The 15,911-nt window shown below is 38.0% G+C and overlaps 1 protein-coding gene across 2 annotated transcripts; it reads left to right on the plus strand.

The window, feature by feature from the left end:
- Window positions 1-1,249: 1,249 nt before the first annotated feature.
- On the plus strand, window positions 1,250-11,847 carry LOC129272896 (mucin-2-like). Of its 2 annotated transcripts, XM_064107643.1 has the most exons (7): window positions 1,250-1,690; window positions 3,197-3,349; window positions 3,978-4,931; window positions 5,386-5,532; window positions 7,902-9,990; window positions 10,583-10,650; window positions 11,156-11,847. In XM_064107643.1, exons 1-7 carry the CDS (start codon window positions 1,516-1,518, stop codon window positions 11,506-11,508), a joined length of 3,939 nt encoding a protein of 1,312 aa, XP_063963713.1. In that variant the 5' UTR covers window positions 1,250-1,515; the 3' UTR covers window positions 11,509-11,847. The 2 variants fall into 2 exon arrangements, with proteins under 2 accessions (XP_063963713.1, XP_063963714.1); XM_064107644.1 differs by lacking the exon at window positions 5,386-5,532 and having other exon boundaries at window positions 11,156-11,826.
- The last annotated feature ends 4,064 nt before the right edge of the window (window positions 11,848-15,911 follow it).

The following is a 15,911-nucleotide window of genomic DNA, read 5'->3' on the forward strand; positions in this document are numbered from 1 at the left end:
CAAATATTTACCAAGAAATCGTGTTTCTATAGTGTGATTTCATGTATGCCTGCTTCCATTAGAGACAAAAATAACCATCATATTATATTTAACTAAATTATGTTTCGGATTATTCGATGAAAGGGTATATGATTCAACACTATATGGCAGGATATATTCAGTGTGTACTGAGTTCAGTGTCCCTTGTCATGTTTTAAGGTATTATATTTAAACAAGTGAGCTGATGGCGACATATGCTAAAATAAAACGCTACGTATAATTCAATAAAGCACAATTTCTTATTAAATAGCTAATGTGAACCTGTTCCATATTTATCACGAGTAATGATTATGATTATGAGTTGAGTGATGATTTAAATGTTTAAATAGACTAGATTTGAATCGTATATTCATGATTCTCACTGTAAACGTTACTGGTTGGGGACTAATAGAGAGAGGGAGATTTATCAAAGGAGGGAGAGATAGATGGTACGTGATGGCAGTGTGTATAGGGGAGGGAGAGGAAAAGAAAGACATACACAAACGCACAACAGAGGGTAAGAAATAGCGAGGGAAAGAGAGAGAGGGGGAGAGAGAGAAATGCGTAGAAGGGGAGACGCGATAATTAAAAACAAAATAAAATAAAACTGGCGGAGAGAGCTGCGGGAGAAAGATTGCTACTAAATTATAAACCCACACGCACGCACACACTGACACTCACACACTAAAAATAGAAATTATCAAATAGCACCAAAGTATAACAACGATGAAATCAATATTCGAGTCCGTGGAATGGAAGCTCAATCCTACATGTTCAAAACGTCAAACCATATTCAGAAATGGATATAAATTAGTCTAGTGACTGTTGTTATATTCTAAAAAAATTGCTCATTCTATAACTATACATACTAAGAAAAAGGGATACAATTTAACCCTTCAAACATCACCACTCTTGAAGATCCTTTTTTGGATGCAACTTTTCACCCTTTTAGACATACCAATAGTGGAACAGTTAGCTACAGGGGGGAGATGAGAGACACATCAATGTACTGGATATGTTTAAAGGTAAGATAAATCAAAGTCCCCCTCTCCAACTTGTTTTATTTTAAGATAATTTTCCTTCTTTTTATGGAAAGTCTATGGGAGGGGCTAAACTTTAATTATCATTGTTCGCGGGAAAAACAAACAACGAGAACAGATTGCACGGCGATCGATGAACAACACGCCCGTGTTTAATTATGGCAATGAGTAATAAATTGGGAGAAAGCGCCCATTGGCAATATTATCATAAAAAAGAACGTTTCATTTCATGAAATCCTATCACCAAAAGTTGAAATCACAAAGTTTGCTTTATTAACTTGGAAGAACGTTTATACTACAGTATAGATTTTAGCTGGAATGCGATCTGCGATACAAACGTTTTATTATTTATTGTATCAATACGCTACAAAAATAACAAGACTTTCGGTTTAATTGAAGTGACAATTAAAAACGAAGAGGAGCGACGGAACCAATTCCAAAATGACTTGATTCCCAAATGGATAGATCACTTCATTCTCTCGCGAATCATATTCGGATGTCTTCTTGCCTGGATAAAAGATTCTATGTAATTTTATTACTTGCTGCAATTTCGATAACTTCAATGATGATTCTATTGTTTGGAAAAGGAGATTTTCTATTCAAGGAAAGAGAGTTTATTATAAGAAAACGAGGTAAGTAGAAAATTTCTCATCTGATGGCACTGATGCAGAGTCCGCAACCATTTCAATTATTTTGTAAATTATACACATATATATTCATATTATATACATACGATTTTGATAGCTGATTATTCAGGTTTTAAGTGGTTTTTTTAGTAGGAAAACTGTTCTCCATGAAACCATGAGCATTGTGATAATTTTGTTCCTAAAAATCTATCACCGTAGACATGACATGTGTGATGGGGGCTCCCATGCATACGCTAGTGCCCTCAATGGAATATCAAACGAGATGATTCTATTTTCTTTGGGATTTCCATCAGTTTTGACATTGATGGAACCTATATAACAGAGCCCCTAAGCCTGTCCAAAAACATATCTATTCCGAGGGTGAGTATGTAGGATTTTAGATTTCCTGAAAGGTAACAGGTTTCACAAAGAGGCACCATTGCCCAAGCAGTACACAGATGTCCATGCTCGAGTTACGAAGTCGACACCTTAATCATGATAAAAGATCCTTTGCCTAATGTCCTATTGCCATGTCAGGTACAGGGGTGGTGCTTCAAGAGGACAGGGAATGGTCACCCCCTAAATGACGTTTCAAGTGGTGAAAAGAGAAATGGGAAGAAAGAATAAAAAGAGAGTATCAAATAGAGAGTTATGCGTATAATTGTCTGTTTTTTTAATATAAATGAGAAAACATGACGTCACCGTTAGCGTAGGTCTTGCCCATGATGCCCTGTATAATACACCACCCCTGATTCCTAATTAACAAACATTCATGCTTTATCATAACTGGAAAGTATAATGTTATACTGTATAAAACTTGAATGTATAGTACCGTTAGCTTTCAATAATTATATCCTGCACTGGTTTTCCAGTTGTTTGGAAAGACTCGAGCAAACTCACAATTTCAATCTACATGAATAATTATTTTGCAATATACTAAAATGCCAGTCATGTGGGTGTATACTTCTTTCGTCGAATATTGACTTTTTCATATTTACTTTTAGCATCATGGTGAACAAAACCAAAGTGGGTAACATATGGCGGTAGGTAAATAATAAAATAGGGAACATATAGTGTGAGGAAGAAAGTGCCGACGTGCGTTTACAAGCGCACATCAATCATAGCTCAATGATTGGTGATAACATGGACAATACAATGGTATGGTGATTTTGTTGTTTTATTTAATTGTTTTTATATCATTTAATTGGAACTCTCAAACTTGATACACAACTGCGAAGAAAGTTTATAAATGTATATAAACCTTAATCAGTTTCAGCGTCATTTATTACCCTCCCCCCATAGAAACATAATCTTGTCCATTTTGGGGGGCTATCACGAATCTAAAGTTTGTACTTTCATTATGCTTATTGCATTATCACCACCCGAAACCAAAAATGTCGTTTTGCACTTTGATGCACAAAATTTTCCATTTCCTTTTGATAGTATGCAAGCTTTCGCTATGCATGCACTAAGAACACTCTTTTATATTGCTTTTGACATGGTCATTATTAGGTACCTTGCCATGCAACTCGTCTGCATCAATCATTTTAGACCTCGTCCAATGTGCGTCGGCCCCAAACGAATGTATACTCGATTCTTTTGTATGTGACCTCATACCAGACTGCTCCGACCAATCAGATGAGAGCAACGCAACGTGTAGCGGAAGTAAGATTTCATCATTTTGTTCTTTTCTTTTGTTTATTACCATTTATCTTTGTGATTTATTAACAAAAAGCAAATATCCACAAATGGGAGGGGGGTGTCAAGTTTATTAGAATTGCGATATCCATAATGAAAATTTAACATAAACATTCATGCTCCAGATGGAAAGTCTTTGATAAACATTTTAAAACGCTAAATAAATGAGTTGGAATTGACCCAAAGTAATAATCTGTGTAGTACCAATATCCAATTAAAACTATAAGCCTAACCAAAATTTCACATATCGAATAGATTTGAACCATCCCATATCGGCAAGAAAAATATTAATGATTAAATCTCTCGAAAAATCAATGGCAAATGTTCCATGACTACGATTCACCCTGTCAATATACCATAACGCTCAAATCCCTTACCATCGGCTAATTACTCATCAGTGTTGCAATTAAAAAAAAAAGGATAATTTGAGAATTACTAGATAAATGATTCTTTTCTGGAGTGGTCCTTCGCGACAGTTTAGCCTGTTTGAAAAATAAAATCAAGATTATTACCTTTAGACTTATATCAACGATGTTTCACGATGGCAATTTATCCTGTCATCATCCACCTCTCTTCCCTCCCTCTTGTCTCATAGTTCCGAGTTGCAACGAGCGAGTTGTAGAGACCTGCATGAACAACGGATCATGCGTGTCTCATCCTCGTACCTCAAGACGTGTTGCATACCACAGCTGCAAGTGCACAGAAGGGTACACAGGTGAACACTGTGAAGTCTTAGCCCCTACTACTACTACTACTACTACTACTACTACTACTACTACTACTACTACTACTACTACTACTACTACTGAAGCGCCCTCTAGTCTTAAATTATCTACTACTGCAGCTGAACCATTTACCAGAACAGTTGGAACATCGAAAACACAAAAACTTGAAACCATTGAAAGTGGCATCACAAACACTAATGATGTTATGTCCACCGTGACCGATTTCATGCATTCATCGTCGCCTTCGTCTCCACCAACATTCCCGCAACTTACATCGGTAAGAATGGAAACGGAGGCCAAAGCTACTTCTGTCTTCACGGAAATGACGGGAGGACCTACCCTTGGGTCGCAGGCTACAACTACGACATTACTTGGTGATTCTACTACAGTAACTGCCCATTCTACTGATGATATTTCTAGCACTGCTACCATCGCATCTACAGATACAACATTTACCATCACCAACATTGCCACAACTGTCCCTGCAACTGCGAGGTCCTTATCACCATCAACAATACCATCGGCATTAACACTATCGAAACTCCCATTGACAACAAGTGATGGTCAACCTAAAGAACCAACTACAGATTCTAAGCCCCCGGAGATGACGTCGCCATCCCTATCAACATCGCAATGGTTATCGACACCAGATGGGAAAGAAGGTTCAACTACTTTCGAAGGCGCCCCTGATGGCACGGCTACCCCGACGACACCGCCGCTTACCGATGTCTTCCTACAACCTACGAGCCAGGTGTCAACTTCACCGACCAGGGTGACGATTCAACCCATCACCGAACCCAAAGATCCAATAACCCCGAATAAAGGTAACTAATGGACAAATCTTCAATTTCATTCACATTTCGTATGTTTTTGTTTTTATTGTCATCATAACCAAGTAGCCGTTGACAAGGTTATAATCGAAGCCTCCTGTGAAATCATATCACTGGTACTATGAAGATTGTTTGTGCAAATTGTTATATTTATCACTCATATAAAGGGTCCAGATTCCAGTTAAGGCATTTGACTTAGATAAAACAAGAATTTGAAAATTTTCTTTTATTACCTAAATTTGTCATGGATCCCACTTTAAACTTTCAATAGAGGTAGTTCTTACATTGTGATCATCATTGTTGTACACATTTGTGTACACCAAAGAAAGAATGGAACACTCCCCGTCCAAAAATACAAATATACATCTCCGTCAATGACCTCCGTAATGAACAGATGAACGGATATCATTAATTACTAATAACAGCCTTGATTTTATTATGTCTTTAGTCTCATTTGTTTGTGATGAGGTGGACCGCACACTCTCTGTTGTGGAATGTGCCACACCAAATGAATGTACCATTAATATATTCGTGTGTGATGGGGTCTCTGACTGCAGCGACGGGTCTGACGAAAGTCTTGCCACTTGTCTTGGAGGTATGTTTCTTACGAATTTATAATTATGAACAACAATTTCTGTGATCAGTCGTTACGCTTTGTGTCCGGCTATGTGTTACCAGGCCATAAGACCCAGGACGCTGCTTCATGAAATGTGCGAGCACTGACATGAACAAGTCGTCAATCACTGAGAGATAATGTAAAATCTTAGGTTTTGATTAGCTGATGAATTGATAAGTTTCATTAAACTTTGTCCTAAATGATTGTGATGGATTCCAAACATTTCTGATTCTCAATTAATGCACCCTAATGGCGTGAATGTAGATTTCGATGGCCCTATCTGACATTTAAATCATTAAATGTATGTATATACACTACTCAAAAAAAGTTAAGGACCACTTTTTAAAACGTACATAAAGATTTTATACAAGGTGTTTTATTTCTGGAAATACCTCAGTACAACTGTCCTAAATGCCCTTAAACACGCTGTAATCAATTTCACGCATGGGTGGTTTCAGTTGTTGCACAATGTCTCTCGCATCACTGCACATCCTGAAAAGTGGGCCCCGAGGGGTATCAGCTACCGACATGAAGTGGTAAAAACGAATGTCTGAGTGTCTTTCAGGCAGTTCAGTAACGAGTGTGACCACCTCCTGCAGCAATAACGGCTTCACAGCGCTGTCTCATGGAGCTGATGAGGCGATTGATGTCTCTGACGTCCAGTGCATCCCATGCAGCCTCCAGAGCCACACCCAGCTGCTGCAGTCCAAGTGGATGGGCTTCGAGCTGGTCGAGACTCCTCCCCATCATGTCCCAGACGTGCTCTATCGGGTTTAAGTCCGGGGACCTCGCTGGCCACTCCATACGCTCAATCCCCTGGCCCTCAAGGAACTCGGTCACCACCCTAGCTCGGTGGGCACGGGCATTGTCATCCATGAAAATGATGTTTTGTCCCACATTTTCTGCAAATGGCACCACTATAGGTTCAAGGACCTCATCCCTGTACCTCACTCCTGTCATTGCTCCCCCTGGGACCACGTAGAGACGAGTACGGTTGGCGTAGGTGATGCCTCCCCACACCATGACGCTGCCTCCCCCATAACGGTCATGTTCTGCAATACAGGGGTCTGCAAATCTCTCTCCTGGTCGCCTCCAGACTCTCGAACGTCCATCATTGTGGTCAAGGGAAAATCTGCTCTCATCTGTGAACAGAACTCTACGCCATTGCTGTCTGGTCCATCTGACATGCTCCCGGGCCCAGTTGAGACGAATTCTTCTGTGAGCAGGGGTGAGTGGGACACACTGAGCTGGCCGTCTGGCATGCATATTGGCTCTGTGAAGTCGGTTACGGATTGTTTGAGTGGAAACAATCACTCCAGTTGCTGCAGCGAAGTCATTGTTGAGGCGGCGTGCACTGTGAAAGCGGTTGCGGAGGCTGAGATTCGTCAAGTAGCGATCATCTCTAGGGGTTGTCGAAACTGGTCGGCCACTGCGGGGTCTCTCGGAGTATAGCCCTGTCTCTCGGTGTCTTTGATTTGCTCTGCTAATGACACTGTGTGACACGCCCATCATTCTGGCTACTCTTCGCTGACTGAGGCCAGCTTCCAGCATCCCTAGGGCTCTGGCTACATCTGTTTCACTTAGGTGGTGTCTTGGCATTGCTGTTGTAGGCAAGTTGTTGATTGTACAGACTAAAGACGGAAAATGCTTTGGAAGACACTTGTCTTATGGCCCACTGCAATGATGCCAGAGACATCATGAAAGAACTGCATGTGTGAAATTGATGTCATTGTGTTTGATGGCATTCTGGACAGCTGTATCTTGGCATTGCTATTGTCAGCAAGTTGTTGATTGTAGAGACTAAAGACAGAAAATGCTTTGGAAGCCACTTTTGTACGGGCACATTGCAATGATGCAAGAGACATGAAAGAACTGCATGTGTGAAATTGATTTCATTGTGTTTGATGGCATCCTGGACAGCTGTATCTTGGCATTGCTGTTGTCAGCAATTTGTTGATTGTAGAGACTAAAGACAGAAAATGCATTTGAATCCACATTTGTACCACTTCACAATGGGCCCACTTTTCAGGATATGCAATAATGCGAGAGACATCATGCAACAACTGAAACCACCCATGTGTGAAATTGTTACAGGGTGTTTGAGGAGATTCAAGACAGCCATATTCGGGTATTTCTAGAAATACAACACCCGGTTTGAAAATTGTATACACACATTAAAAAGTGGTCCTTAACTTTTTTTGAGTAGTGTATAAATTTATATATATTGTATAACATTTCGCTCATGAAAGACAATCGTAAACTTCAAGCGAATGCAGTTGGTCAAAATAATCTCTTGGGATGAAGAGTTCATACATATGGAATAAATATACCTTTGTTTGGTATTACAGAACCAGCTTGTGACCACGAACCGAAGCATGTGTGCGAAAATGGAGGTACATGTTTATCGAAACCCATGACAAGTCAGAGGGTTGCTCACGTCACTTGCCTTTGTGAACTCAACTTCAGGGGAGAGACATGCCTCGAGGAAGTAGATCTAACTACCTCGTCATCTCCGTTATCATCGACACCGTCGGCTTCGACTTTGTTGTCGAGTTCCCAGTCCGAGGTAATAACAGTTGAAAATACTCCCGCAACTGTGTCTGCAACCCAGGACACAGAAGGAACACAAAACACTGTCGTGTCTTTAACGACCGAGATAACCACTACAGTAATAGTAGAGACATCAAGGAATATTGAAGAATCATCTCCTTCTCTCACAACAAATCCCGTCACGAGGACGATCAGCAATTCTCCTGCTACAGATGAATCTACAACTGAAAACGCAGAGGTCATGTCGTCGTCAAAGGATGTAACATCTGGAAACTCGTACACGACAGCAACTGAAGTGATTACAAGCTATGCCACTGCGTTGACTACAATAATGTTTCCCTCCACTTCGCAGGATTTGGCTACAGACACAAAACCCATTTCTGAGTCATCAGGCACACCTGTCAGCAGAACCATCACTCCTATCCCTTTCACATCAGATACTGAAACCCAGACATGGACACCAAAGTCCTCACCCACATCGGATAGAACAATTACTACTGAAGATGTGCCACTTGTGTCTGACATGATCACTGATCATCTTACAACAGAATATGAAGATTTGACGATAGTTACAGAGATTATCACCATCCCGGTGTCAAATACTGATGATGTTACCAATGGCAATGCGGACACTATAACTGGTGAAGGGTTGGGGACAGAATCGAGTGCTATTACAGAAGTATCAACCCAACTCCCATCACTTAGAACATCCACTCTGATGATTCCCACTGTGGATCCTAGCCAAACAATCACAGATTTCGAAAAAGAAAGTACAGAAACAGTAACTACCTTTGATGAAACCACAGAAACATCAACAACTAATAAAACGCAATCAGCAACAGATTCAACAACAGATATTAGGAATACCGAAAGCACTCTTGGTAATACAACGATTTCAGAAGTAGATGAATCACCAGCCTACTCTACGTCCACACCGTTTGAAGTAACTGGTACTCAAAGTGACACAACTTCTACAAAGGAAAGTTCGGACTACACAACGACAACTGAAGGCACTCATACTTTTGAAAGAGAAACAGATTACCCAATGAAGAGAACAACAGAAGTCTCTGGTACTCAAAGTGATATAACAATTATGGTTTCTGATGGTAAAACTAGTCACACAGTGGGTAAAGCAACTGAAGCATCATCTAGTACTCAAAGTGATACAACACTTTCCACAAGAAATACGGACTACCCAACGGTTAAAACAACTGAAACCTCAAGTACTCAAAGTGATGCATCAATATCATCAGAAGGTAAAACAGACTACAAAATGGTTAAAACAACTGAACCCTTTACTATTGCAAGTGATACAATTTCCAGAGAAGGTAACACCAACTACACAATCGCCACAACAACCGAAAACACTAACACTCACATTGATATGTCTTCTGTCACCAGCCTGCAATCAACACATACGGCTACCCAATCAACTCACTCAATTGAAACAACTGAACTCATTACCACACATGCAGATACTCAAATATCAGGACTTGATCCCACAGATGACGCAAAAACCAAGAGAACATCGACAGTGACACTGACGTCATTATTATTGTCTACATCGGCAGGACAAACAACAGAAAGGAAGGCATCAATGACCACTGAAGAAGAAGATGACCGAAGCACACATTTTGGAAGTACTACATATAAAAAAACTGTCACATCGAGGTTTGAGACCTCAAAGTCATTTTCAACAACCGACACGTCGTCATCAACTACCGATGGCAGATCACCCTCGTCCGAAAGAGTCGTGTTGATAGTATTATTATCAACCGCTGCTGTTATCGTGTTCTCAATCGCCTGTCTGATCATCGTCGGGTGTTGCATCGCGAGGAAATGGCGGGAAAAGAACTTTTATCCAGATGATGATCAAACACCTCTGAGGTTAGTATTGTCTAAAATCTTGATTGCATTCTGCACAAGTCATGAGACGGTAAGAGCATTGCCTTAATAAGAGAATCAAATGCGATTTCAAATCACAGCGATCGTACGAGTTTCAAAACCATCCAATCCACTAAATCAATTGATTTTTCTTTTGGTAATGTTTTGGTAATGTAGACATTTTGAAATGTTGTAACAACTTAAAAGTGGCTGTTACTGGTATCTTTTTCACCTGAGTAGAGATAGACGTCAAACTCAATAAAAGTGACAAAAGTTGAAACCCGTATCATTTCATTTGATCCAATGAAAAGTGATGTATTAAGTAAACTGCGACAGTGCACCTCGTCTCCATATGTTTCAAGGTTGAATTTATTGCCCATCAAGAGAATAAAACGAATCGTTCTGAAGAATCAGTCAATCAATAAATCTTGGCACACTGTTTGCTCGGTAAAATCAATATTGTTTTTATAAAATAAAAAAAGGTTAGTATTAGCAACTAACCATATTCAATTTTCCAAGCTCAAAGTTCTTTTTCACGAGAGTGATTAGTCGCAATGCTTACAAGTGATTTCTTTCCCATCTCTGCACCGATCAGGTCCCCGCAAACATATTCACAGCAGAGTAATAGAGGAAGGAAATACATTTATGGTCAAAATCACCAGGGTAAGTATCAACTTAAATCTCATGTGTTAATAATTGATGTGGTCACAACCAAATTTACTCAGTCCATGACCGTTGTAAAACGTTTAACAACTATAGAGCAGATACAGCGTGTAATGATGACAAGAAAGGAAATTGATGGATAAGAGAATGTGTAGAGAAATAGTTCACAATATGGAATGATGAACTGTTTCCCTATATGTTCATATAACATCATAATCATGACGGTTATCATTACTTAATATTACTCTTCCTATACACTGATTTTGTACGTGAAAAGAGGCAAAGTATGCCAAGTGTTAAGTGTAAGAGGTGATACACAATGTAGCCCCCCACCTCCAATGAGAGAAACTGTCACCATCGATTTAGAATTGAAGCATGATCATCTTAAGGTGAAAGTACGAATATGCACGTCAGTAACAAGATAAGATTTTCTGAACGGAAACACAAATATAAATATATATATTGAAAATCGATACTCCATCTTATCTCTCATGTTTACTCTCAGAAAACAACAAGCCAAGCTTCGCCCATCGGTTGAAGCCGTTTCAGTCAACCAAAGTAGAATACGAGTCCGACTTAACCTACGCACCGTCTCTCTCCTCTCCATCGCCGACAACACTTTCCATAATAAACGACTACTTTGAACAAATGCACAGTGTCTACAACGGCCTCGAACCTGATGGTATTCGAAACAACTCTACGGAACGATATTATGAAGGAACCGATTTGGGAAGTGAAAGTTTCGAGATGAGGTTTTTCCCGGATACCGAGTATTGGATGCCGTCAAGCTCAAGTGATGTGACGGATATCCCGTATTACATAACCGATGATGCACCTCTGCCGGTTTCCCATGTATAGAAGTACCATTGAATCAGCCGGTATCACGTGACAAAGTATGGACCAATCACGCATTGTATTTAGGAAAGCAAATTATACATTAAAAAAAACTTAGAGAGCGATTCCTTACAATCACGATATGTCTTACCGGTTTCTCATATCTGAAACTTATATGATGACAGAATATTAGACATTTGAAATTATTGACATGAAGAAATATGAACAAATTCCTGGAAATTTCACCTACATGTATAAATGGCTGTATATAACAAAGGACATGCAGGAGACAATATTCCTAAAACAAATATAGAACCATAATAAAGGATGTGGACCACCATGAATATCATCGTCATAGAACGTAGCTTCATTTTGTGTTGTATTACTTTTTGTCATCATGGCTATGGTTGTCTTCTTTAACTTTCAGAAGAAAAAAAATCTAAGAATAATCATCGAATGACATCTCACATTAGACCAGTGAATACATGACAGAATGTTGATTAGACAAATAGCATTTAATCATCATTTGATTTCCATGGGTCGCGAAGCCAAACTGTTTAGTGTCATTTGGTTGTTAAATCGATCGATCGATCAATCAATCAGTCAATCCGCACGTTTTGCGATAGGCCTAAACTGAAACTGCTATCACAAAAGATAATTGTAGTATTATATTTCCGACACCCCTCAATTAAATATAAATGTAGAAATGGTCCTTCTTCACTTGGAGTACCCCATTTATCGAAATTCAAGCCAAATTATCACCCCCCCCCCTACATTGCTCTGATTCGAGTTTACGCCACTGGTTCAACCAGCAATAAATTCTCAATGTGTTATTGATACATGCTGTCCACTGGATCAAACGTCGTAGCAACTATTTTCGATCTATATACAATAAAGAACTTCTTAGACGGGCTCGGGCGGTACTAGGGTATTTGAACTTCAGACCTGATCAAAATCTTCCCCAACCCGTAATCAAGATGGAGTGACAATATGGTGGAATTGAGATTTTAGGTGACAAGGAAATGGCTTGCGTTTTGAATTACAGTATTGGCCAATCTTAACTAGATATTAACCGACTGTTTACGAGTATAGACCAACTGACGGGATGGGTTAAGAACCACTTGGTCAACTAGCAGATGGTCTAATTCTTAGATTGTCCAACTCTATATAACAGCATCATAGTAAACCCAATTGGTCTACTATTAATACGGTCTAATTATACTTTGGTCAAACGACCATTCGCTCTAATAACAACTCAATCTAAATGTCATCCATGCCCAGATAGTCTAGTTTCCACTTTGTATACCCATTATTTTTATTTTTTATTCAAATGAAAACTTGGTACATAAACGGTTCATGATGAAGAACAAGCGGTGTTAGACCAAGTGAATATTAGACAAAATGGGTATGGCCTTACTGGAAATCGGACAAAGTGGTAAGTGGGCTATAATATATGGCAATTAGATCAAATGATAAAATTAGCTGGATGGAGATGAACTAGAATTAGACCATGTGGGATGAGACCTGGAGCCCGTTTCATTAAAGGGACACTCCAGGCTGAAGATATGTATATCTAAATAAATAGAGTAAAATTAAAAGAGCAAAATGCTGAAAATTTCATCAAATTCTGATAACAAATAGCGAAGTTATTGAATATTTGCATTATTCCGGTGAAACAGTTCTAGGCATGTCTTCATGAATATTCATCAGATGGGCTGATGATGTCATATAATCCCCACTTGTTCTTTTGTTTTGTATTATATGAAATTACGTTTATTCAAATTTTTTCTACCAAGAACTAAAACAAAATGGATTGACAACTGATTAAGTGCATTAGTTATTTCTTGCTGCAACTTATTTCATCATAATGGAGACACATCATATACGCATTAATGAAACAATTATGATTTCATGTAATAACATAAGAAAAAGGAAAGTGGGGATGTGACATCATCAGCCCACCTAATGAATATTCATGAAGACATGCCTAGAACTGTTTCACCAGAATAATGCAAATCTTTAAAATTCAATAACTTCTGTATTTGTTATCTGATTTTGATGAATTTTCAGCACTTTGCTCTGTGAATTTTATTCTGTTTATTTAGCTATAAATATTTTCTGCCCGGAGTATCCCTTTAATAGGTTTAAGTATGGTAACTTTGCCATTATGGCAACTACCATGGAAACCTTGATTCTGATTGGCTGCCGAGCTCTGTTACCATGGTAGTTGCCATAATGGCAAAGTTACAACAGCCCTTTATGAAACGGGCCCCAGAAGAAAAGTTGGGAAAATTAATTGTAGACCAAGTGGTAATTGACCATAGGGTAGATCCATTTACTGAAGATGATTTATTATTACAATTCTACTTCTCTCACGCAGAAATATCAAAATTCACCCTAAAAAACTAAACAATCTTAACTGTTTTAGTGTTTCTGAAGGGTAGGGATTACAAATATGTATTTTTAAATGATATACGCTTTCTCTCACTAGGGATGGGATATACACTAAAAGCACGTAAACATGACATTTGAGAAAGTATAATTGTATTAAACAAACAAAATGAATTTTATTTATTACAATTGATAAAACGACACCCTTACATACAATATGCGAACCCCTCAAATCTAACAGTATATATTTGAATGATCATGCTATAAATTACATTTTGTACAGAACGTAAACAAGAAACACCATTCCTCAATTGTTTGCCAAAGTGACGATAACACAAGTAGTACCCAATGAATACACATTCATGTATTCATATTTTCTCTGAAGACTAGTGTTGTAAACCTAATTAATAAAAGTGCATAACAATATTTACTTTTTTCATGAATTAACAAAAATGCTAAAGAATACAAAAATGAAAAAGTCCAGATTGTGCCTTGCAATAGAAAAATGAATTATTTTGCTACTTACATTCAACTTTATTGACACTTAAAAAGACAATGGCTGTACAATTTACATAATCATATCCCTTGAAAACTACATGTGCTGCTATGTTACTTTTAGTGTAAATAATTTCCATCTTTGTCACAGATCAATCAAAGTTGAAGCAATGTCTTTTTACATGATATTGATATGAATTTCTTTTTAAAGTCATAATTTCTCAAACTTACATGTACATGTATTTGCAATAATCATGTAATCATAGAAATATGCTGGACTACAATCACTCATTATGGCGCAGAGTAAAAAAATTGAATCATAAACAAATGCAGAAATGCATTTTTGTATCATTCTTTAAAGCAGCTTTAAAAAGCACCAGCTCAAGTCACAAACGGGTCAAGTTGGTCATGACCCCTTACCCAGACTGCAACATTCTGATCGTGGAGCATTATAATGTATGCTCAATAGAATGGTGATGATTTTCTACTTCTCTTTAATTCAATCCACAAATACATTTTGTTTCCAAGGAATGAGGAGATTGCATATACATCATGCTTTTCCCCAATGAAGACCAAATGTCCCACAAATGGCAAAAATTCACATTAATTCTTTCATCAAAAGAAAAAAAAGGTATATGTCTGAAGACCATACTCCAGTTTAGGCTTCTATTAAAGGACCACCCACTGTGTGTTGTTTGATATTATGGGTAGAAATTTCCCTGTAATACAAAATATCCTCCCAAAAAGTGAAGGATATCTAGCAATCATGTATTTTGCATTCATTATTCCACTTCCAATTTCAACTCATACTGATACCAAAAGCACTTTCCATGATTACATAATTACAAATGGGCAACTGATCAAATAGGAGAATATATATATCAACTTAGAAATGAAGTGGTTGTGATAATTTTAATACATACATGAACTGTAAAGATTTATGACAAATGTACAGAAATTCACTACCATTGATTCATAATAATATATGTTATTATACATGGCAATCTAATTCTAAACTAGTGCCCTATCTCACTTTTAATCAGAATTATTACAATAAAAAGTGCTACAGTAATATGACATCTGCTTTGGCAATCAATGGCGCCATTTCAACTTATAACACATTTTATGAAATGGAAACTTGTACCTCAAATCTGAGTTTCTTCAATATTTTCAAGTGCAAATGTAAACATATACTGTATGCATTTGAATATCAGTAGGTAAAACATGGTTTCATTTTGTTAAATCTGATTGCAAATTTTAGTGATTATTGCCGTTTTTCAACACTTGAGTTTTCCTACTAGGGAGTTCGGTGACTTTTTGAAATCTTGAAGGAATCCCAACAAATTTGATATCATTGGAAAGCTTGTGAAATAAGAAAAATAATGGTGCTTCAATCAACTCATTGTCTGATATATTGACGGAGATATTCCAGTTTACAGGGGAAAATATGCAGATTTTGTTCTGTCAAAAAAAATATTAAAGGCTTGTTTGAGTAGGGGAGACAGTGGCTTTTTGAAATCTTGAAGGAATTCCAACAAATT

Source organism: Lytechinus pictus, chromosome 12, assembly GCF_037042905.1.
Source record: "Lytechinus pictus isolate F3 Inbred chromosome 12, Lp3.0, whole genome shotgun sequence".
NCBI lineage: Eukaryota > Metazoa > Echinodermata > Echinoidea > Temnopleuroida > Toxopneustidae > Lytechinus > Lytechinus pictus.

Coding starts and splice junctions, on each gene's coding strand:
- LOC129272896 (XM_064107643.1), top strand. CDS start 1,516: ATGGATAGATCACTTCATTCTCTCGCGAATCATATTCGGATGTCTTCT. Junction 3,350..3,977: donor CAACGCAACGTGTAGCGGAA/GTAAGATTTCAT, acceptor CTTGTCTCATAG/TTCCGAGTTGCAACGAGCGA. Junction 9,991..10,582: donor GATGATCAAACACCTCTGAG/GTTAGTATTGTC, acceptor TGCACCGATCAG/GTCCCCGCAAACATATTCAC.